General features: G+C 43.5%; 1 protein-coding gene across 1 annotated transcript in view; it reads right to left on the reverse strand.

The window, feature by feature from the left end:
* FREM1 (FRAS1 related extracellular matrix 1) overlaps nucleotides 1–24092 on the reverse strand; it is a 72232-nt gene extending 48140 nt beyond the window's left edge. Inside the window, 12 exon segments of the mRNA XM_033173004.1 lie at nucleotides 195–362; nucleotides 1222–1312; nucleotides 3035–3231; nucleotides 4011–4153; nucleotides 5115–5459; nucleotides 6972–7103; nucleotides 8401–8509; nucleotides 11934–12257; nucleotides 12516–12712; nucleotides 13718–14019; nucleotides 16730–16824; nucleotides 23652–24092. Coding sequence (XP_033028895.1) covers nucleotides 195–362; nucleotides 1222–1312; nucleotides 3035–3231; nucleotides 4011–4153; nucleotides 5115–5459; nucleotides 6972–7103; nucleotides 8401–8509; nucleotides 11934–12257; nucleotides 12516–12712; nucleotides 13718–14019; nucleotides 16730–16824; nucleotides 23652–23882 — 2334 coding nt within the window. The 5' untranslated portion in view covers nucleotides 23883–24092.
* Between the last annotated feature and the right edge of the window lie 633 nt (nucleotides 24093–24725).

Genomic DNA, 24725 nt, shown 5'->3' on the forward strand with positions numbered 1-24725 from the left:
TAACTTTCTTTAGGGAAGAAACGATCTAATGCTAAAAATATTATACTTTGATTTCATCATTCAAGAGCCGAAACAACAAAAAGGGGAAAAATTCACAAGCCCAAACAATGTCTTCTTCCTTTTTAGCTAAGTTCAACCCTGAACAATGTCGAATCTCTTATTTTCTCCTGTTCCTGTTAGCATTAGAATCATACCTCCGGAGCTTGATTGTCTACTGGGACAATGGTAATGTTAAAACAGATCCCCTGCAAAGTGTTGCCGTGTCGATTGCCGACTGAAAATGTGAACTGGATATACCGAGGCTCAGGGCCGATATCTTGCAATGGAGGCATGTAAGCAACTTTCATGTGGTTTATGGCATGCTAGGAGCAAAAACAAACAAACAAACAAACAAAATGTAAGGGATATATTCATCCCTCCATCCCCAAATCTAAACTTGCATTACTATTGATGGCATAGTATACCTTGTATGCAATACAGTAGGGGTGGAGAACCTACAACTTCCATCAAACCCAACCACTTGGCCAATACCAAAACTTCCTGACAGTGAGAGCTGTTCGGCAGTGGAATTTGCTGCCAAGGAGTGTGGTGGAGTCTCCTTCTTTGGAGGTCTTTAAGTAGAGGCTTGACAGCCATCTGTTAGGAATGCTTTGATGGTGTTTCCTGCTTGGCAGGGGGTTGGACTGGATGGCCCTTGTGGTCTCTTCCAACTCTATTATTCTATGATGGGAACTGTAGTGTAACAACATCTACAGGGCAACAGTGTGCTACTCCTGGTAAACATAAAGGGTATAGAAATAAACTCCACTGGTTTTCTAATCTAGTGTAACCACCCTGAGACCTGTGGCTATATGGCGGTATACAAATTTAATCAATTAATCAATCAATTAATTAATTATAATAACAGTTAGATCCCATATACAGTCGTACCTTGGAAGTCGAACGGAATCCGTTCTGGAAGTCCGTTCGACTTCCGAAATGTCTGAAAACCAAATTGCGGCTTCTGATTGGCTACAGGAAGCTCCTGCAGCCCATCAGAAGCTGCGGAAGCACTATCGGATGTTCGTGTTCCAAAAGAACGTTCGCAAACCGGAACAATCACTTCTGGGTTTGTGGCATTTGGGAGCCAAAACGTCCGAGTTCCAGGGCGTTCGACCAACCAAGGTACGACCGTATGAAGTGAGGCTACTGGGTGACAGGATTTAACCTTGACCAACTAACCTGTGTGAATGATATCAGTGACGGAGTAGCAGGATCCTTAATCAGTTTAGGAATGCTGTCAACCATAAACAATTTCCCAGCGTCCATGTGGCTGCACAGAAAGGTATTGTCGTAATGCAGAACGCATATGCAGAATCACATAACTTTTTAAATAGCAAAAGAAGATACAAATTGACACCCCAAAACTGATTTCCCTCACCAGAAACAGTCACCACCTCCCCGTTAGGGTTATAGATTTTTTACTTCCCTCCCCCCAAATTCCTTCACAACTATTTCTTGTATCATAAAGCGATGAACTTTTGCTTAGAAACACTGAAAAGGGGACTAATTCTTCTCAGCTGTGAAGAAAGGTCACCCAGAAATGCAAAGTCAGAATCACCGTATATGTAACATTACTACTCATAAGTATTAGCACTTAAAAAAACCAACAAACTTTATGGAACTGTTTTGAACTTTTACAGCTGTCTGGAACTTCCTAAAACAGTTTTGAACTTTTTAGAAGAATCCAAATATTGGTCTCTATAGAAAGCTTTGTGGGCAAACAACTAAACTTAATTTTTAATATTTGTTTCAGTGGCAATATACAACGTCACACAAGAACCTCAATTTATTCTAAGCAATAAGAAGTGATGCACAATGTCTGAAACATTGTACAAGAATTAGAAAATTTGCAAGCTCCATTTCCCCTGTATTATAATACATACTATGCATGTTACATAATACACTATAAAGCTGCATATACAAAAATTAATTTATTGATTTCGGGGTGACCTTTCCCCCCAAAAAATATTCGGAAGAGACAGTTCATTCCTTTGTTTTTAGGTAAAAGTTCATCTAACTAAGCTACTGGAACATGAGGTTGCAAAAAAGTTATAACCCTACCCCCTATCTCTACTGTTTCAGATAATTTTACAATGGATTCGGAAATCAAAGCTAGCAAAATATCAAATGCAATTAGGATGTGTATGCATGTAGCTTATTGCCTTTTAACCTTAATTTCCTGTCATTTCATCCATCTGTCAGTGCTATGTGAAGCCAGGCGGTCAAAACCTTGAATGGTGATCTGACTGTAGGGTTCATGCTTTGCAGTCTATATCCAGTTGTTTGGATTGTGCTTCCTGCTTCTAAAAAGATCTGAGCAGTCCAATAGGAGACATCAATTCTCAGAACCTAGGGCTGCCATACGTTTGGGATTTCCCTGATTTCCTTGGATTTGTCCATCGGAAATAGCATCCAGGTGGGTTTTCCGAAAACCGGTACAAAACCCAGGCTTATGGAAATCCATGTCAGAAGTGTTTTTTGGCGTAATTTTTTTCCCAGAAATAGCTCAGTAACTTTGGCCCAAAAAACAGCTCAACAACATTTGTGTCCGAATTTTCATAATTTTTTTTAGATGGCAACCCTACAGAACTTCACGTTCACATCTTCTCTCAAAGCAGATTTGAAATTTGGGTGGTGGTGGTGGTGGTGTTTTGCTTTCTGCTGGTTCATTATCTTCTTACCGCTGCTGTGCTTCACCATATTAGTTTGTGTGCATTAATCGTTTTACAACTGTTCATAAATTAAGGATGGAAAATGACAGTGGTAGCTAGCAAGACTGAGAGTGGCACCATGTGGGCAAAGAACAAGAAGGGGAAATGGGCATTGGTGAGATTCCTTTGAAAACATTCTTAACTCTCCTATCCAAGGAACACAAATACAAATGCTAATTACTAATCACAGTTTTGCTAATTACTAATCACCAGCTCTGCCATGCAACATCCTGAAAATGCACCCTTTTCTTATGAGAAGTAACCATCCACACAAGCCTTACTGATGCACAGAAGAGAAGAATGGGGGAGAAGTTACAGTATAGATGATCTCCCTTTCCTGCGCTTCTCGGTCGATATAACTGAGATGTTTCTTTGTTAGATGGGCGATCTCAGTTTCCTTGACAGATAGATGGCGGCTCGTCCCTGAAATTTCTTTGGGAAGTTGATCATCTACAGGAATTATGTGCACTCTGACTTCCTAGTGTAAGGATTTAGAAAACCATTATACAGTGGTCGTGGTCAGGACACCCAGGTCATTGGAAATATTGCAGCAAAAAGGACATGGCATTTAGACAGTGCTAGACAATAAGCACCTAGCATCTGCTGGAAGAAATGACAAGACAGGAAAAGATATTAAAATATTTCTCAAGTGCCCTGTGATTCGATATGTTTCTGTTAAAGTCACTATTTGAAAACTTTACAAAGTATTTTTTCCATGAGATCTTAAACTTGGGTTCTAGAACTGCCCGTGACTGTTGTTTTTAAATATGTGTACAGACAAGTTTAATTTGTTGAAACCCAGACAGACAGACAGACAGATATTACAAATAAATCCCATTTTCTGTTATACAGATTGTGTCCAATTATTCACCATATTAAGGCAATTTCAAATTTTCTGTTTGCCTGTTAATGCAATTCCTTCCCTGAACATTGATACATAGCCTTGAAATTTGTGAAGCACTTTAGTAATATAATGGGCTGAATCCTTCTGGTTTAAGGAAAAGTAGACTATCACACTTTACAGTACACTCCTATGTATGTTTACTTGGGAGTAAATCCCACTGTGAGCATGTTTAGGAGTGCAGTCCAGGATTATAGATATATTTTATTGATTTGTTTCATTTGCAAAAACAAACAAACTATGCCGCCAACATTAAGCGAGGAGCATAAAAAGTCAACAATAAAACGACGTTCATAAAACACGGGTGTCATTGTGTTCTCCCTCGTGGCCTTGCAATATATCCCCCAATGACATACCTGAGTTTCTGAAAGATTGGGAGGATCATTACAGTCACACAGAACAAATTCAATGGAATCTTCAAATATTTCTCCTCCTAAGTGATGGTAGTAAATGATCCCATTGAATAGATCTTTCTGAAGAAATTTAGTGACAGGATAACCTGGTGAATCACAGAAGAAAATATATTTTAGACTCAAAGTTGTTGAGCTTTTTTCTGGGGGGGGGGGAGATCGCTCGCCTGTAACAATGATGCTGCAAAAAAAACCTGCTTTTGTTTCCTGACTCGTCAGGAAAATTTGACGCTAAGGAGTAACAGAGTGGAGGCGGAGGGGGCAGGGACTTTTGTTCCATTGCTTTTCACTGCCACCGATCGAGAGAGACCGGTTGGTGCCCCAGAATTTGGCGCCCGGGTGTCCCACGTCCCTTGCACCCCTGGGTAAAGACGGCCCTGCCTGGACTAGAGTCTTATCTTAAACAAATTCATTATGCAGGGTGCCCCCACATTTATAGGCATTGCCATTAAATGGTGTGTGTGTGCACCACATCTTGTGATCGATTGTGCAGGGTGGGGCTTACCTTGCATAAGCAAACCAAAGCCGAAACTCACAGCCTGTTTACTAAGGCCTGGAAAACAGATGAAATCTCAAGTACAAGAGGTGGAGAAGAAGAAGAAGAAGAAGAAGAAGAAGAAGAAGAAGAAGAAGAAGAAGAAGAAGAAGAAGAAGAAGAAGAAGAGTTTGGATCTGATATCCCACTTTATCACTACCCGAAGGAGTCTCAAAGCGTCTAACATTCTCCTTTCCCTTCTTCCCCAACAACAAACACTCTGTGAGATGAGTGGGGCTGAGAGACTTCAAAGAAGTGTGACTAGCTCAAGGTCACCCAGCAGCTGCATGTGGAGGAGCGGAGACGCGAACCCGGTTCACCAGATTACGAGTCTACTGCTCTTAGCCACTACCCCACACTGTTAAAGAGTGATATGGGAATATATCTGAAAGCAAGACATAGACATAACACACACACACACACGCACACGCACACACACACACACACACACACACACAAAAGCAGAAAGAAAGAAAGACATTCTCCCCCCCCCTCCAGCTTGTCTAGCATATTACCAATTAGGTCTGGTCCAGGTATCTTCATGATTTCTCCTGCCTGTGATGGTTTGGTTATATTGAAGAGTATGTAGTCATCGCTGGAGTCCATGTCGGAGGCTTGCAGCATTGAGCCTTGGATCAGAATTGTCTGCCCTTCGTACACTTCTATTTCAACATTACTGATGAGAAATGGGGGGCTGTCATCTTTAGGTAGAATGTTGATTGGAAATTTGTGGCGACTGCTGTGTCGGTTATCAAAGATCCTGAAGACAATATAGTCCTTTGTGGAATCACTGTCATCGTGATGGTAACGGACAAGACCATCCTTAAGGTCTGAGACGGTGAACATGAATCCCTTTCCTCCTGTCAGGCAACAGCAGGAACATGATTCATAATGGGTATGTACTTTTAAAAAAGGTAATACTACTTTAGAAGGCGTGAAGCTTATGAACAGAAATGATTAAGTTTATAAGAGGTAGAACTTGGAGGGCCAAGAGCAGGAAATCATAAAGGATTTCAGCCCTGGACAAATTCACTCACTGGGTCCACCATTGGTGATCATCCCTCCTCATGAATTGCAGAAAACAATCTTGTTACATAGAACAGATGCTTCCAGACTAGCCAGGGCAAAGAACAACCACTATTAAATAAATATGATTCCTTCACTACAAACATCAGAACTGGCTTATTGGATCAATGCTGGTTCACTGAGTGACAGACACAACATTGTTTTTCTCTGGGAGGTTAGTGAAGCAAACGAGAACATATTGCAACAGAATCCAAACTCCCTATGAATGCAACAACATATAGGCTTCCACACTGACACGTCACAAGAGCACATTATTTGGAAGAGTTAATGAATTACTCAAAGTTAAAATTGCAGAATAATAATTTTGCAACAGGTGGCAATTAAAACGCACCAAACAATTTCCCACAATTTTTAATACAAATAACATGGGGTGCAATTTGACAGTCTATTCCTTTTTTGGTGGGCTTTTTTTTTAAAGGTACATGAAAAATGTGCATTTAAATTAGATATTTGTTCCCTAAAATACATGGTTGTTTTTTACACTTTTGAATGCATCCCCCCTTTTGTTTTATGTTTTTTTTTAAAAAACTGCATTGGAAAATTCATAAACAGACCAAACACATTTCTCCTCTATTCCTGGTATCAAGCAGAGGGTTGTGTCCAATGTTAGTCAACAGTCATACTTAGAGTGGACCCATTGAACTTAATGTGCACAATTAATTTAGGACTATTAATTTCAATGGGTCTATTCTGAGTAGTACTTAGTTGGATACAACCCGGAGTCTTTCCTATCTCTGGCTAGCTAATTCTTTAAAATTGAGATACCAGAGACTGCGCTTGGAACCTTCCGCATGCAAAAATATGTGCTCTACCACCAAGCTATAGTTCTTCCCCTAATATTTAGGGTCCAAAGGTTTAAGAAATACATGGATGTGTCTTTATTAAGTCCATGTGGGGCCAGTACTAGACTTACAGCTGTGCAGAAGTCATACAAAGGCATTTGTCAGAAACCATGCCTCACCAGGGTGCTGTATAGTTCTCACAATTGCTGTCTTGTCTAGGGTTGCGGTACATCTGGAATTTCCTGGACATATCCAGAATACAGTAGTTGCCAGAAATCGGGTGTCCAGGCAGAGATCGGTCAAATGTCCAGAAAAAGCTCAACAACTTTTCTGTCTGAATTTTCACTGTTTGAAAAATATGGCAACCCCAGTCTTGTCATGAGCCCAGTAGTGGCTTCCTCCTCAAGTCCTCATTGTCATGGCAGCTGAAAAGGTGAATTGTTGCATGAACTGCACTGACCAAATATTAACATCTGTATACAGACATCAGGGAGGACACAATACCTCTTAGAGTGAGCTGTCCATGCTGTAGACCATCAACAGTGACTATGCGAACGCCATTGATGTCATCATTGTCTACAATCTGAAACTGCTCCCAAGTTATAGGGCGAGACTGTCCTTCCAGGAGATCAAGACCTAGAACAGAAACCCTGAACCTGTAATTTATTCAGAACAGTAAGAGAAGAACAAGAAGAGTTTGGATTTGATATCCCACTTTATCACTACCCGAAGGAGTCTCAAAGGGGCTCACATTCTCCTTTCCCTTCCTTCCCAACAACAAACACTCTGTGAGGTGAGTGAGGCTAAGAGACTTCAGAGAAGTGTGACCAGCCCAAGGTCACCCAGCAGCTGCGTGTGGAGGAGTGGAGACGTGAACCGGGTTCACCAGATTACAAGACTACCGCTCTGAACCACTACACCAGACTGGCTCTCCACACTTATTGTAAGAACAATAAGTGCAACCCAGCACTAATGGTTAATTCCTTTCTATAACAGACGCCAACCACTTGCATGGGACCTTTGAGTAAACCACATTCAAACAACCATATGGTTTATGCAAAGCTCCCATGCAAGTAGTTGGCGTCCGTTATAGAAAGGATTTAATTTCATCCATATAGAGCTCTGGAGGTAACTCCTTGAAGCCTCATTTAGCACTGACCCCTTCAAGAAACTTCACTGGAGACAATGGCAGACCTTTCAATTGTCCCTATTTTCCAGGGAAAGTCCCAGATTTACAGAAGCCATCCTGGTTTCTGATTTGATCCCGAAATGTCCCACTTTTCCTCAGGACGTCCCTATTTTCACCAGAGAAATGTTGGACGGTATGGAGTTATCTGACCCCCGAACCATCTGAAGGCAGATGGTATAGGGAAGCTTTTAATGTTTAATGTTGGAAGCCACCTAGAGTGGCTGGAGCAACCCAGTGAGATTGATAGGGTATTATTATTATTATTATTAGGTGTGAAATGGCTTTCAGATCACATGTTCATTTGATTCAACAAGGGACACATGATGCAGATATGAGTTGACATCATGAACCTCACCTGGGTCTTCCTAGAAGGCAGCACAAAACTAGTGTCACACTGAGCCTGGTTAGCTCAGTTTATTAGAGTGTGGTGCTAATGACCCCAAGGTTGCAGGTTTGATCCCCGTATGGGACAGCTGCATGTTCCTGCATTGCAGGGGGTTGGACTAGATGATCCTCAGGGTCCCTTCCAACTCTACAATTCTACGAGTCAACGAGTCTATGACAGAATCAAATTCAGGGACAATTTCTGCAGCTACCTTTTTCACAAAATAGCATATTCTCCCACAGCTTCTCATTTAAGAAGGCTAAAGAACCTACAGAAAGAATATTGGTTTGTTGCATTTGACCTCTGCAGACGCATCCTGTCTTTTTAAGAAAACTACCAAGCATAATATGAATTCTCACCAGTATTCCATGAGACCCGAGGAGCATTTGTGTGTGCCGTTCTAACGGAGATATGGATAGTAATTGGTGAACTTCTTTCAAAGTACAAATCGTGAACTTCAAACTCCACCTGTTACACAAAAATGGAAACGGCATTTTCTAAAGATTGCCTGGGAAGATGGAAACAGCAGCTGTCAAGAAAGAGACTACTGCAGAGTGGAGAATCTGTGGCCCTACAAATGTTGTTGGGCTGTCGCTACCGTCATCCCTGACCATTGGGAATGCTGTCTGGGGTTAATGGGATTTGGTGTCTAACAACATCTGGAGGGCTAATTGTTTACCAACCCCTGAACTAGAGAAATCTCGAAAGATTTTGACCTCACAATAACATAGGAAAGCAACCACAGATAGGTTTAGAGTGCTAAATGGAACCAGAATGTTTAAAAGACTGTGTGTTTTCCTCCATAATCTCCCATATCCCCCTTAAAAAAAAAAGTTGTTCCCTGTAGTCAGTTTGTACAATTTAATTCTTTAAAAAATGTTTCACACGTGAGACATTCATTTTAACTTCCACAAGAGGGAGCACTAATTATACTTCCATTGCATTTATGCAACTGAAATGAAAACGCTGAGGATTCTTTAAAAGAATAGAAATCACCCCCCCTTTTACCATTTTTTGAAAGAAAAAAAAAACCAAACCAGAAAAAATTAAGGTAATAGATAAAGATAAGCTAAACAGCAGCTTATGGGACACATTTTCACTAAGGAAAGGGCACCGATGTCTTGGTTCCAACCATACTCACTGCCATTGCTATTTGCTAAAATTTAAAGAGATGACAGGATCCAGGCATAGGTGTCTTTTATCTTTTCTGTTTAAGCTCTCATAAGCATTTATGCATCTCAAATACTTCTAATGTTATTGAAATGTATAAGTTCTCCCATCTTATTGCCTCTCAACATCAACCGTTCCTCACACAGCATGCACAACAGAACATGACAGATTCCCTGAAAGGATTAAAGGACAGCACTGGATGAAAAACACTGGTAATAACAACCATGATGATCATAAAGAAACTATATAACTTTCAAGTGCTGTGATCCAAATTTTTAGTAACTTGGGAATTGATAAGGAATGTGGGTTTCCTGTTTATTAAGTAGCAAATAGCCTTCATGTTTCTGACAAATTAACCGAGGCAGTTAAACAAACTTTAGTGACACACTGAGAGTGTTAGTTCACATGTGCATGCAGGTCGCCAGATTCCTCATGATTTGACAACTTAACATTTGATGACCTGTAATACAATGTGTGAAATGACTCTGTTGGAATGTGCTGTGATGTAACCAGAGAATGGGTCAAAAGTCCAGAGTCCCACTGAACAGGAGCCCCATGTTCTGAGATGAAGTAACACACATTGCAGTCTGAGATGAAGTAACACACATTGTAAAGGGACCCCTGACCGTTAGGTCCAGCCGCGGACAACTCTGGGGTTGCGGCGCTCATCTCGCTTTACTGGCCGAGGGAGCCGGCGTACAGCTTCCGGGTCATGTGGCCAGCATGACTAAGCCATTTCTGGCGAACCAGAGCAGCGCACAGAAACGCCGTTTACCTTCCCGCCAGAGCGGTACCTATTTATCTACTTGCACTTTGACGTGCTTTCGAACTGCTAGGTTGGCAGGAGCAGGGACCGAGCAACGGGAGCTCACCCCGTCGCAGGGATTCGAACCGCCAACCTCCTGATCGGCAAGCCCTAGGCTCAGTGGTTTAGACCACAGCGCCACCCATCTAACAAGGCTATTACCGGGAAGTCCAGTGTCCAAAATTACCTAACTGCCACCACCATGACTGGAAGTCACTTATCTGTTTCTGGGCAATGATACTCAGCATGGTCCTCTTCCTGCTGCGAGGTAGGTTAGGCTAAGAGATGGCAACTGGCCAAAGGTTACTCAGTGACCTACGCAGCCGAGAGGGGATTCGGACCCCGTTCTCCCAGGTCATAGTCCAACACTCCAGTCATTGTGCCACACGAAGGGGGTGAGCTCCCGTTGCTCTTTCCCAGCTCCTGCCAGCCTAGCAGTTCAAAAGCACACCAGTGCAAGTAGATAAATAGGTACCACTGCGGCGGGAAGGTAAACAGTGTTTCCGTGTGCTCTGGTTTCCGTCATGGTGTTCCGTTGCACCAGAAGTAGTTTAGTCATGCTGGCCACATGACACAGAAAGCTGTCTATGGAAAAATATCGGCTCCCTTGGCCTGAAAGCGAGATGAGGGCCGCAACCCCATAGTCGCCTTTGAGTCGACTTAATTGTCCAGGGGTCCTTTACCTTTACCTTTACCTACTCAGCAATTAAATTCCCAAGTACCCTATGCGACAACAGAAGTGGAAAGAGAAAGGATTGCCAACAAAGGAGGAATGGCTTGTGAAACTGATGGAACATAAGGACATAAAGAGGACATAATGAAAAAGTTTTAAGGAGTAATAGAGACCACTAATCTATCAAATAATCACCAATATATGAAGTTGCAGGCAGGATTTGATATACAGTCAAACCTTGGTTGTCAAACGCAATCCGTTCCAGAAGCCCTTTCAGCTTCCAAAAAGGCTGCAAGGCACAGCTTCCAATTGGCTGCAAGAGCTTCCTGCACTTAAACGGAAGCCACACCTGATGTTTGCCTTCCAAAAACATTCAAAAAGCAGAGCATTTATACTGCCAGGTTTTCGGCATTCGGCAGCTGAAACATGCCAAAACAGAGGTGTTTGGGAACCAAGGTTTGACTGTAAAAGCCGTGCATAGGCAAACTCGGACCTCCAGATGTTTTGGCACTACAACTCCCATCATTCCTAGCTAACAGGACCAGTGGTCAGGGATGATGGGAAGGGTAGTCGCAAAACATCTGGAGGGCTGAGTTTGCCTATGCCTGGTATAAGCAGTGGATTACTAAAATATTTGATGGTAGTGAGGTTTAGATAATAAAAAATAAGTGTATTATAAAACAGCTAATAAAAAGGAATGAAAAACAAACATCAGGACAGTAGGGGTGGGAAGTCACCAAGAAACTTTGAATGTTTTTAAAAAAATGTCTATCTTGATAAATGTTTGATCAAACATATCCATCCTTAAAGAAATCAGCCCTGAGTGCTCACTGGAAGGGCAGATCCTGAAGTTGAGGCTCCAATACTTTGGGCACCTCATGAGAAGAGAAGACTCCCTGGAAAAGACCCTGATGTTGGGACAGATGGAGGGCACAAGGAGAAGGGGACGACAGAGGACGAGATGGTTGGACAGTGTTCTCGAAGCGACTGGCATGAGTTTGGCCAAACTGCGGGAGGCAGTGGAGGATAGGGGTGCCTGGCGTGCTCTGGTCCATGGGGTCACGAAGAGTCGGACACGACTGAACGACTGAACAACAACAACATCTTGATAAATGCTTTGAAATCTTGCGAGAGACTTCATTAAATGATATAAAAAAGAAATCCCCAAGTACCCTACTTTATGTGATATGTTAATGGGACTTGTGGACTTCACTGATGCAAAGAAAGGGCATCGCTTTGGTTACCTCATAATTTCTCCTCTCTGTGTGGCTGCTGTTTGGTGGCTGATAAGCAATAAGCATATCATTAAGGCTGCTCCACGTGAAGGATGAGATGGGCCTCGTGTGGTCTTGCAGATGAGTGATGTAGCCTTCCTGGGGTGGTTTGGTGATGTTGAAGACGAGCAGGGATTTGGCTGTTTCACCGTCTTCGGCATCCAATATGGTGGTTGACAACAGGCTCAGAATGAACTGGTCTGCTTCTAGGATTTGCATAGCCATGAAGGCAGCTTGGGGCGGCTGGTTAGGAAACGCACCTCCAATGTGAACGGGAAGCCAAGCATGCTCAGACTGCAGAACAAGAAAGAAGCAACAGATTAGCAGGTGACAAAGTAAGCATCTGATCATGGCTGAATGCTCTTCCGGCAGCCTAAGCCAGTGGTGCCGTCCAGGTGTTTCAGACTGCAATTCCCATCAGTCCCAGCCAGCATGTCTGAGACTGATGGGACTTGTAGTCCAAAACATCTGGAGGGCACCAGGTTGGCGAAGGCTGCCTTCACCTAAGCCTGCATCTGTTTATGCTGAAGTTCCTTCCTATAAGGCCTTTACCTTGTAGATGGTCTTGCTTCTGCTGTCTGTGAGATCCAGCCTGATGGGAATGTAATCAATGTTGGGCGAAGGAGGGTCCATATGCTGGTATCTTAGGCCCATCAGGAGAAAATCTTCACAGCTCACTTTAATGTTCTGTATGGTCTTCAGGCCTGAAACACAGCTCCCAGATGGACACTTTTCACCTGTCCTATGGCCTAATGGCCCAAAGGAAATCACAGTGGTATTTTTTTTCTCTCTCAACAGAAACATGGACAGAAGATGCAAACCAGACACCAGAAGCTAGGAACAGTTCACCACTGAAACACCTATGGGAAGGAATGAGGGGGCTATGAGATGTTCTGTGAATACTTTTAATAGCCATCTCCAGTTCTATGTTCCGTGTGAATCAGATGGAGTATCTCTCTGTTCATAGAATGCACTCCCAGAGAAGTCCACCAAGGACACTTGCCTGACGTCCACTCTTAATATTTTTAGGCATTGTGTTAAGGCACACCATTCTATTGGGTAGAGGCAGCAGCTTACAAAGGTGATTGAGGAGGCCAATGTTGTATGCATGACGTCAGGACGTTGGAAGGAGCTGGGGCACAGCCAAACATGGTGACTGTTCAGCTTTAATGGCCGGTGGCTCCTCCTCCCATGATGTTCCATGATGCGTCACGTCATGTGCCCCCCAATGTGGGGGCAAGTTGGCGCCCCTGTACAACCTCGTCACTAAATGAAGATATTTGTGAAGATATAACAGGTGCAGAGAAGAGGAATGGACAGTGAAACTGACTGAATATGCAGAAATGGACAAACTAACGGGAAGAATCCGAGAGCAGCGGGACCAGAAATTCATCAAAGACTGGTTAAAATTTACGAATTATTTGAAAGACAATTTACATCTGAATACGTTAATAGGATTTCAAGAAGTTTTGTAGTGAATGTGTAGAACTATTATTGTAAGTAGGATAGTAAAGTAAGGGAAATTTCTTTTTTTTTGATAATGTAAGCAATGGTTGATTAAAGAAGTATAATGCTAAGTTAAAAATTAGAAAGCCATTTGAAGGAATTGACGGAAGTCATGGCTTGACAGCCAAACGGAAAATGTATGAAAATGTTTGTTTAAATATTATTGTAGTAGTTTAGTATAAAAATAATAAAAATTATATGTAAAAAAAAAAAAAAAACACAGGTGCAGAGAAACGAAGTGTACATACCGGTTGTGGAAAGGAAACTATGAGGCTGATCTCCACGAGGTGGTTCTTCTTTTGCTGATCCTCTGACAAGTTGCCCGTGGGCTGGTAGGAAAGTTTCTACGGAAATCAGGCTTATGGTACAATCCAAGTTTATTTTCCTGTTGTAGTCTAAAGTAATTATGTTCTTGTTAATGACATTGGACAGGCCATGAAAGTCAGGTACCTGCAGGGCACTCGAGCTCATCTTGATAATATTACAATCTGGTTCAAGTAACTTTACAAGGAAGGGAACCATTTCGGTAAATGTTTCTGTTTCTGTAAATCTGCAAAGGGCAAACAAAAAGACAGTCAAATTTTAGGAAGCAGAAGAGTTGGGCACATTTTGGAATCTACGGCATTTGGTATATTTTAATTGGGCAGAAGTAAAGTATGGAAGGGTAAATGTGAAGTTGTGTGTGTGTGTGCATGTATTTTAAAATGTCAGTTAAGCCAATGCTGCAGTTTCTTAAATTGTAAGGGTGTGATCTCAGGGTCACCATCTTTTTAAAGCTAAGCAGTTCTGTATGTGGTTGGGGCTGATTGTCTAGAAACCACATGGATGCAGCCTTGGACGATGGAAGAAAAGCAGGATACGAATGTAATGAAACAAATGAAAATAAATCAATAAGCATAGGGCAACTGTTTGAAGTTTGGATGCTTTTGATTGCTAGGGAGTGGGGAGTCAATAAAAAGCAGAACAACCAACTGGCCAAAAATAAATGAAAAAAATAAATCTCAACAATGGCCATCAATCACAACAGTTAAAACTGTACAGCAACAGAGCTCATAAACCCCCAAAGTCATGTTTTGACTGCTCACTGAAAGTTAACTAGCAAGATGAAGATCTCTTTTGTGAGGTCATTCCACAGCCGAGGTGCTACATTTAAAAGGACAACCTCATATAGTGCAACTGCCCCGATTGGAGTGGGACATCCCGGTTTGACAGAAGCCACCCCAGCTTCTAATGTCAATGCTGGATATCGTGTTATGGCTCCTTCCATCTTGGCCTCCACTGACTCCACCACAGCTGCTGACGTACTTGTGAAAGCTGGTGCCACACTTGCCTTCAAGTGGATCCAAAAGATGCATGTGTTTTTGGTGCTGAGCTCTCTTATTCCTCCAGCATCACTTCCATCTCTCTCTCTCTCTCTCTCTCTCTCTCTCTCTCTCTCTCTCTCTCTCTCTCTCTCTCTCTCTCTCTCTCTGTGTGTGTGTGTGTGCATGGCAGCCGGCAGTGCTGGTGATGGGTAAGGGCAGCCAGTGGCGAGATGGTGCATGTGGGGAGGCGGAGGTGGCAGCCAGCAGCAGAATGGTGGGGGCAAGGTAGCAGCAGTGGTGCATAAGGTTGGTCGGGGGCGGGATGGTGGTTAGAAGGAGGACATGGATGGGGGGGCAGTCATGTCCCAATTTGCACTCTCAGGATGTTGGAGGGTATGCAATGTTAAGCTCCGCAGGCCTGATTTAAGATTCAGGTTCCAAGTGTAAAAAGAAAAAAGAAAAAGGTCAAGGACCCCTGGACGGTTAAGACCAGTGAAAGGCAACTATGGGGTTGCAGCACTCATCTTGCTTTCAGGCCAAGGGAGCTGGCGTTTGTCCACCAACATCTTTCTGGGTCATGTGGTCAGCATGATTAAACCGCTTCTGGCGCAACAGAAGACCGTGATGGAAACCAGAGCACATGGGAACACCGTTTACCTTCACACCGCAGCGGTACCTATTTACCTACTTGCACTTGACATGCTTTCGAACTGCTAGGTTGGCAGGAGCTGGGACCGAGCAACAGGAGCTCACTCCATCTTGGGGATTCGAAATGCTGACCTTCTGATCAGCAAGCCCAAGAGGCTCAGTGGTTTAGACCACAGTGCTACCGGTACCTGTGTCCCTAAGTGGTTCCAAGTGTATGGTTAGGCAAACCTATTATTTCATTTACTCAGCAACATCCTACAGCAGAAGTGCAACCTTGAAAGCTGGAAAGTATGAGCAATACCATATGAGCCAATGAGCTCTTCAGTGCTTTTCTCATCACTGGCTTAATCACTTATTTAGGTATTTATAATGTATGGAAGTGAGAGCTGGACCATAAAGAAGACTGATTGCTGAAGAATTGATGCTTTTGAATTATGGTGCAGGAGGAGACTCTTGAGAGTGCCATGGACTGCAAAAAGATCAAACTTATCCATCCTTAAAGAAATCAGCCCTGAGTGCTCAATGGAAGGGCAGATCCTGAAGTTGAGGCTCCAGTTCTTTGGCCACCTCATGAGAAGAGAAGACTCCCTGGAAAAGACCCTGATGTTGGGAAAGATGGAGGGCACAAGGAGAAGGGGACAACAGAGGATGAGATGGTTGGACAGTGTTCTCGAAGCGACTGGCATGAGTTTGGCCAAACTGCGGGAGGCAGTGGAGGATAGGCGTGCCTGGCGTGCTCTGGTCCATGGGGTCACGAAGAGTCGGACACGACTGAACGACAAACGAACGAATGCCACAGAATTGTGGCAACAAAATGGCACTCACAGAGGTGGACAAACACCACAATGGCCAGCCCTGCTGCTGCTGGAGAGGTTTTTAAGAGAGGCTCTAGTTGTTTTTGAGTAGTAAGGCCTTTAACAACCCTCAGAGCCTGATTGAGCTCTGTTTGTGTTGTGATTCTAACCCTCTGGGGTGGGTTCATGTCCTACTATCTTGAGATATCCCATTACTGGAACCATAATTCTTTCCTGTGATGGTAGCAACAGGCACAATCGGTGTTAAGCACATTATCCATAATTTTAATTATGGGCCACGGAATAGGATGAACGTACTTAATTTGTTTAATGCATTTGGTTTTGCAAACAATGGGCACCTTGGGTTTTTTTATTTTCTTTGTGACACATTATAAAAGAAAACTCATAAGAGATAGTTCACTTAGCATTACCTTTTAATATTAGGTGAACGGTAGAAACATGCTTGTTCTTTCCTAAGAAACACCCCCCAAGACATCACCCTAGTGCTGCTTACCTGTATAACCTGAGCATGACTAAGTCTTCATTGAGAATTGGGCATCCGTTGTGAGTGTACTTGACTTCATTGGGAAGAAAATGGCAATCGAACACCTGTTTAAAAATAGGCTTTGTTTAAAGAGCATATTTCAGATGTTTTCCCTTTGGCTCATTTTGGTTTGTCTTGAAAAAGCGTTTTGCAATACAGAAGTGATTTACATAATTACCCCGTGGTATATATATATAAAATTGGGTTGATAGCTTAACAATGTTACTGGGACTGTGGGGAATTTATACAGCTATATGCCACCACAATCTTTGAGCAATCAGAGACTCATGGGGTTCCAAGAGCTTTACCCAGGGTTCAGTTTCCTTGGAATGAAGGACAATAGAGACTGTAGTGTCTTTAGCATATCTGGTTTTATTGGTTGGACAGTGTTCTCAAAGCTACCAACATGAGTCTGACCAAACTGCAGGAGGCAGTGGAAGACAGGAGTGCCTGGCGTGCTATGGTCCATGGGGTCATGAAGAGTCAGACATGACTAAATGACTGAACAACAACAACAACCACTTGAGAATTTTTAAAGAGTCAGACTAGGACCTGGGAGACCAGGGTTCAAATCCCCACTTGCTTACTGAGTAAACTGGGGCTGGTCACTGCCTCTCAGCCTAACCTACGTCACAGGATTGTTGTGAGAATTAAATGAGGAGGGGGAGAACCAAGCATACCACCTTGTACTCCTGGGAGAAAAAGGTGGGATATAAATGCAACAAACAAACAAACATATCTTCAGAAGATATGCTTGTCTCCCTTATATTTTATGTAAAGCGGCCATCAGTGCTTTGTGATCATATCATGATCCTGTACACTGCAGCATTCTTAAGATGGACTTCCAAGTCTTCCTAATACACAGACGTTTAATAAGGAAGGACAGATCCTGAAGCTGAGGCTCCAATACTTTGGTCACCTCATGAGAAGAGAAGACTCCCTGGAAAAGAACCTGATGTTGGGAAAGATGGAGGGCCACAAGGAGAAGGGGATGACAGAGGACGAGATGGTTGGACAGTGTTCTCGAAGCTACCAACATGAGTTTGACCAAACTGCAGGAGGCATTGGAAGACAGGCGTGCCTGGCGTGCTCTTGTCCATGGGGTCACGAAGAGTCAGACACGAATAAACAACTAAACAACACCAACATGATAAACAGTGACATGGATCCAGTTATTTGCATTTAGTTCCCATTTAACTCAATGGGATTTAAGTTGAAGTTGGCGAGAACTAAAATTCAACCAACTTAGTCTGGAAGATCAAGCCAATTGGGACTATGAAGCCCCAAATTGTATATCGGATGTCCAACCACACATTGCTGCTGGTGACCGACTCTCAGAGCATTTTCATGCAAGTTCCCACTCACTGCAATTGATTTGGACTACAGGCAGGCTGCTTTGGCCAGAATACCCATTCACATTACACTTGCCTTGCTTTCACTGTATTTTTCCCGTATCCAAAAACCGTCCAAGGAAATTTTTGTACCTGAGATAAATAATAATAATACCCCACCACACATACACAGGGTGGCAAAGACATAATAAGCTGAACAATTTGTCACCATTAAATTATTCCCCCATATCTGTCACCTGACGGGGCCAGCATCAACTTGCCTAATGATAAAAAAGAAGAAGAAGAGTTTGGATTTGATATCCCGCTTTATCACTACCCGAAGGAATCTCAAAGCAGCTAATATTCTCCTTTCCCTTCCTCTCCCACAACAAACACTCTGTGAGGTGAGTGGGGCTGAGAGACTTCAAAGAAGCGTGACTAGCTCAAGGTCACCCAGCAGCTGCATGTGGAGGAGCGGAGACGTGAACCCGGTTCACCAGATTACAAGTCAAGCCTACCACTCTTAACCACTACACCACACTGGCTCTCTCGCCTGCATTGACCTTGGGCAGTGCATTCCCACCAACCCCACATGGGACACAAGGAAACACACCTGAGCCCCTCTCGCCAAATTCGTCTCACAAATGCAGCTAATGCAGGAGAGAAACCAGATGCACCTCTTAGTCAATTTCTTTGAAGCACTGATTTAAAACAAAGCCAATTTAAGCCCCATATGTGGAAATGGCATCAGACACTCACTGAAAGAGTGCTAGGAAGCCAGAGAAGCAGTTTAAGGCTCACGTCTCCAAATGCTCTTAGCCCTGAGAATTCGGATTCCTTCTAATGGAAGAGGAGAGCTGCAACTTGGTATAGGCAATGCTATCCATCAGAGAACTATGGCCATAACAGTCATAAATTGTGTTTTTCCAGAAGACATCGTTAGTTCCTCCACTTAATTGATAACGAGGGAGATAAATAATGAAAGCTTTTTTCCTCAACATGACTCTTGCCGTAGACAGACAATGATTATAAAATAGACACAATCTGCTTTGTTAAAAGGAAACAGCTGTTTTATGCTTCCTAATATGTTTTTCTTTCATATGAACAGGCAGCCATAATTGTCTATAAATTTAACAAGTAAAACAAAGGAGAGCTAAATCTTTTCCTAATTACTGTCTGGCTTTGCTTTTATTTCCACTTCAACTACTTTTCAATTACAATTTGTAATTAAATTGTCACACATTCCTAGCACATTACTCACTTTAACGACAGCAAAGGAAATAATAGGACAGGTTCTTGCATAATGCAGTGTTTGCTGGTTAAAAGCACAATCTCTTTAGCAAAAGCAAGGGCAAGTTCTGCCATTGGGGGGAGGGCTGGCAGTTAAGAGTCGCCAACTGACCAGAGCATTTTCTGCTTCTATGCTATTAGCATCAGCTCAAAATGAACCGAAGGCATGGCGATCAGCATTATTACCTGATGTTAATTGCATATTGCTATTGTGCATAGGTAAAGGTAAAGAGACCCCTGACTGTTAAGTCCAGTTGCGGACGACTCTGGGGTTGCAGCGCTCATCTCGCTTTACTGGCCGAGGGAGCCGGCGTTTATCCGCAGACAGCTTCTGGGTCATGTGGCCAGCATGAATAAGCCACTTCTGGCAAACCAGAGCAGCGCACAGAAACACTGTTTACCTTCCTGCCAGAGCGGTACCTATTTATCTACTTGCACTTTGATGTGCTTTTGAACTGCTAGGTGGGAAGGAGCTGGGACCGAGCAATGGGAGCTCACCCTGTCGCTGGGATTTGATCTGCCAACCTTCTGATCGGCAAGCCCTAAACCACAGAGCCACCCACATCCTGCTATGAGGCATAGGGATATGCAAAAAACAAACAAACCAACCCCACAACCCTATGTCTAAACTAGAAGGATAGCAGAGGTTATAGATATACTGTATGTCATTGTCCCTTGCTAATTTCTAGTGTCCTATTTGTTTCTTAATCATGGCAGCTTTATTCATAGTAAAACATCCCCACACAATGCTTCATCTTAACAAGTGAAGAATACAAGTCCTACTGGAGAAGAGAGAGAGAGAGCGCGCGCGCGAGAGAGATCTACTTAGTCCAGCATCCTTTTCTCCACAATGGGACAAACAAAGTTTTCACCTAGTTTGCTGTTTGGTAACAAACCTCTTAGGGTTAGTTTGCAGAAATTAATTTCTTTTAATTATATGTGGGTTGCCATGTCCACTTTTGGCCACACCCACCATTGGCATGCACTCCCAGGTTTGCCATACATCTGGGAAATTCTGGATATGTATGGAAATTGGATGCCTAAAATGGCATCCGGGGGGGGGATTTTTTGAATTTTAAGCAGAGATGTTTCTGTTGCTGCCAGTCACCTTCCTGTCCAAAGGCAGCCAGTGCCTTTGAGGGTCCCCCTCCTGCAACGTCATGAGAGCAGCCGGATGGAGTGTGTGGGGCTGGAATTATACTTTTTGAAATATGGCAAGCCTATGCACTCCTAGAGAGCCGGCCGATGCCAAATCAAATTTGGCCATCAAAGCTGTTGTAGGGGGCTGCACCTGTGTGCTAGGTAACTAGAAGGACTTCCTTTGTGTAGAGAGCAACAAGTAAGAGCTATTCGGCTTCCTCTAAGATATATTCATCCAATAATTTGATGAGGCTGTGACGGTAACATGTAAAAGTGCTGGAGATGAAATGGTTAAACAGGTTACCCAATCAGAACCCAGAGGGGGTGGAGTCAGAGGGACTATAAAACCAGCTCTGGGAGGGGCGAAAGAGTTAGTTGAGGGAGTTGAGAGTTCAGTTGTCAGTTGGGAGTTTGAGTTCGTTGGCGGTTCGGGTGGTTGGTTGGAGTGGGAGTGAGTTGGGAAAGAGTCGACAGACAGGACGAGTTAGTGTAGCAGAATAAGCTGAGTCAGGAACAGTTAGGAGCAAGGAACATAAGTAAAGCAGAAAGGTGATTTAGGGAATGAGAGCAGGGAGAGGAAGTTACAGGTCTGGATAGGCACCTCATGATTGTAATTAACTGAGAACGTTTATGAAACCACACGCTTGTTAAACTACAATAAATAATCAGAAGTTTTATGTTTCAATTTAACCCTGACTGGACTTGGTATTGTACCAGGTAGGGCCTGGTTGGTGGCAGCGAGAGATAGAGTGGTGGTACAGGGATCAATAGATGGTGAAACATCCGGGGACCCTGTGTGATCGCCACAGAGGCAGATGATGAACATGTATTAGTCCACATAAGGTGTGAACTTGGTGCATCTCTGAAAAAGGGTGCAACTGGTTGGTGCACGAGCAGTATTCATTGAAGCAAAGTGACCAGAACAACGTTCTCGTTAATAATCGGCCACATTTTTATGGGCTGCTTACTACATAAGAGTGAAACTTCTTATTGCTATAGCCAGAAGAATATAAAAAAGAACCCAGAGGAGTCAGAACAAAGGTCCATCTAGCTCTGGATCAGGTTCCCGCACAAGCCCCCAGGAAGCTCTTGAACAAGGCATTCCGGCAGCAGCACCCACCTTCATGGACTCCGCCTAGCCACTAGTATTCCAAAGACAAACTAGGCATATGGGATTTGCATGACCACCTAGGCTGCATACACACCATACGTTTAAACTACATGCCTTTTCCCAAAGAATCCTGGGAACTGTAGTTTGTTGAAGGTGCTGAACCTCGGGCTCTCTCTCTGTGTGTGAACAGGGCCGGTGCTTGGATTTTTTGCACCCTAGGCGAGACCACCTTCTGGTGCCCCCCACCCCCCACCAAAGCCTGCTTTAGCGGGAGGTGGGGGGTGGAGAGGCAAGCAGCACCTTCTCTGCTGTAGCGGAGAAGCTGCTGCTCGCCCATCCCGCCCCCCGCCCCCTGCCAAAGCCTGCTTTAGAGGGAGCCGGGGGTGGTGTAGGGGCAAGCAGCACCTCTCCGCTACAGCGGAGAAGCTGCTGCTAGCCCCCCCGCCCAAGCCTGGCCAGCGCCCCCTCCATTTTGGCACCCTAGGCAACTGCCTAGTTCACCTTAATGGACGCGCAGGCCCTGTGTGTGAACTACAGTTCCTAGGATTCTTTGGGGGAAGCTGTTTACTTTAACTGTTTGGTGTGCACATATTCCTCAAATCATACATTTCCCCACCCAGCAGCAGGAGGTGCAGAGTATAATTTTGTGCACCTGACACGTTTTTGTTTCCCATACCAGGGCGGAGGAAGAAAACACACATGACCACTGCTTTCAGTGCCAGCCACACTGCTCTCAAAGCATCCCATTCTATTTCGTATTAGTAACCAGATCGAGAAAACGTTGCTTTCTCCACACAGGTTCCCATAAGTAAACCCAGATGGGAGAAAAGTAGAAGAAAGGTGATATGGGAAATATGTCTGATGTGGAAAGAAAGCATCAAAACCCCCTTTGTATGTTTACCATCTGTTGATGGTAATTCTTGGGAACTGAACAAGTCCCATGGTATGCTGTGCATTCACATTTTAGTCACGCCATTACTACATGGGGAGCGATTCAAAGCAACTCTTGCTTGTGGTCAAGAGCTGTACAGTGCTGGGCTTTGCCCTGGGGGTCTTATCTAAAATGTACATGAACAGCTGACTTCCCTTTGCAATAGCTTCGTAATAATAAGATCGTGGGAGCTTACATAGCCCCTTGTTGATATGTCGATATGTTTTACAAGCTATGGAGCTTGTTTTCAAACTTGAGTTGAGGTTTTTAACCTTTGGGATGAAGCAAAATTAGCTAATTTTGAGTTGGGATAATTACCACTCACTATTTGGGAGTGTTCTTTTTGTTTGAAGCTTCTTATCCTCCCTCTAGATTTAATAGCGACTAAGCTATCTTGAGTTATACAAACACAATTCCATCTTTCTCCTTCTGAGGAAACTGATAGATCATAACAGTGAAACGAGATTTTTAGCTGGCAACTCGTTAAGGTTGTTTGGAAGTTATTTTTGGCATTTGGAGTTATTTGAAAAGTTTGTTGAGTTATAAATTTTCTTGGAAAGTTTGTTGAGTTATCAATTCTCCTTCAGATTAGTTTACAACGTTTTGGAGTATTTTTTCTTGAGCATTTTTGCTCTTAAATCATTAAATACATTGTTTGTTTGAGTATTATTATATAAACATACGCTCATCTCGTTACAGGGATCTTTTACGGTGTGGATGACTTCCCTCCTGGTGGCTTTTAATAAAAGTTTTTTTAAAAAAACCAAAACAAGCACAAATTTACCGGTAGAAGCGTTTGAGGGCAAGGTGCTGTTTTGTTCAGCAACAGTGGAGAAAAATCAGAGATAAGTCTGCCTTGCCCATCAATATATAGATGGGGCTGTATGCAGTTGCTTCAGTTTGGGAGAAAGATGTCTCAAAAGCTTTTAACTAACAAACAAGCTTCACTCACAATGGAAGCCAATGCTATGTTTGAGAATGGCCACTCCGCCGTTCCAAGGTCCAGTTACTCCCAGTAAGTCATCCCACCTCCTCCTCCTCCTCCCAGCTCCCCAAATTGCCATGCCATGATATTTGAATTTCACATACCTGTGGGGTTAGTTTCCCAACCCTCTGCGTCATCGGCTCGTTCATCACAACTTCCACTTTGCAAGCATCCTTCTCTCGGGGAATGGAAAACTGCAGGTCCTCTTGCAGCAGGAAGATGGACTGGCCCTTCATCACTTTTGCCCCACGGTTGACGTTGACAAAGGAGGAGCAGATGCCTCTCAGATTAAACGCAAAGAGCCAAAGGAGCCAGCTGTTCCCTGAAGCCTTCATAGTGTGGTTAGCAAAGGAGAAGACTCTTTTGGGAAAGGGGGTTGTTTTCTTAGTCCTTCCCGGGAAACTTCACCACCTGATCATGGGCATCAGGCTATAGTGTCCTGTATGTGCTTTATCAAGAATATTTCCTGCATAATGGAATCTGGACAAGGAACCCTTTCAAAGAATCCCCAGGTTAATAAATTCATGGATCAATCCCAACATGTAGAACAATGGAGACGTGTTTTTTTCCAAAATCTAGAGGGTGAGCGAAGAAGAGAGAGATTGAGAGAGAGAGATTGAGAGAGAGAGAGAATGACAGTAATGCAAAGGAAGCTACTATGCCAGGCATAGGCAAACTTGGCCCTCCAGATGTTTTGGGACTACAACTCCTATCATCCCTAGTTAACAGGACCAGTGGTCAGGGATGATGGGAGTTATAGTCCCAAAACATCTGGAGGGCCGAGTTTGCCTATGCCTGTACTATGCATTGCATCTGTTGCTACAAGTCAGCATCATGCCTTGACATCCCACACAATCATATTTCATTTCAGACAACAAATGAGCTAGGCTGGTGGGAGACAGGCAGCTGAAGGGCTTTATCCAGGCTGCTACGACTCCCCATCTCCACCCCACATGCTTGGACCAAGGCAATCAGGCTGCACCAATTCATAGATCTTGTGCAAAGGGGGGAAAGGTGCCGTACTCACCATGAAGTTGTTACACACTTTTAACATTTGAAAAAAAAGGTACTGGTACTGCATACACTTGAGTACCCCTAGAAAAAAAGCTGGGGGGAAAGCTGAGATATTTTGGGCAATTTTCAACTAAAGTGTCCCCAAAGTGCAATGATTTCTGCTT

The sequence above is a fragment of the Lacerta agilis genome, chromosome 16 (genome assembly GCF_009819535.1).
Source record: "Lacerta agilis isolate rLacAgi1 chromosome 16, rLacAgi1.pri, whole genome shotgun sequence".
Taxonomy (NCBI): domain Eukaryota; kingdom Metazoa; phylum Chordata; class Lepidosauria; order Squamata; family Lacertidae; genus Lacerta; species Lacerta agilis.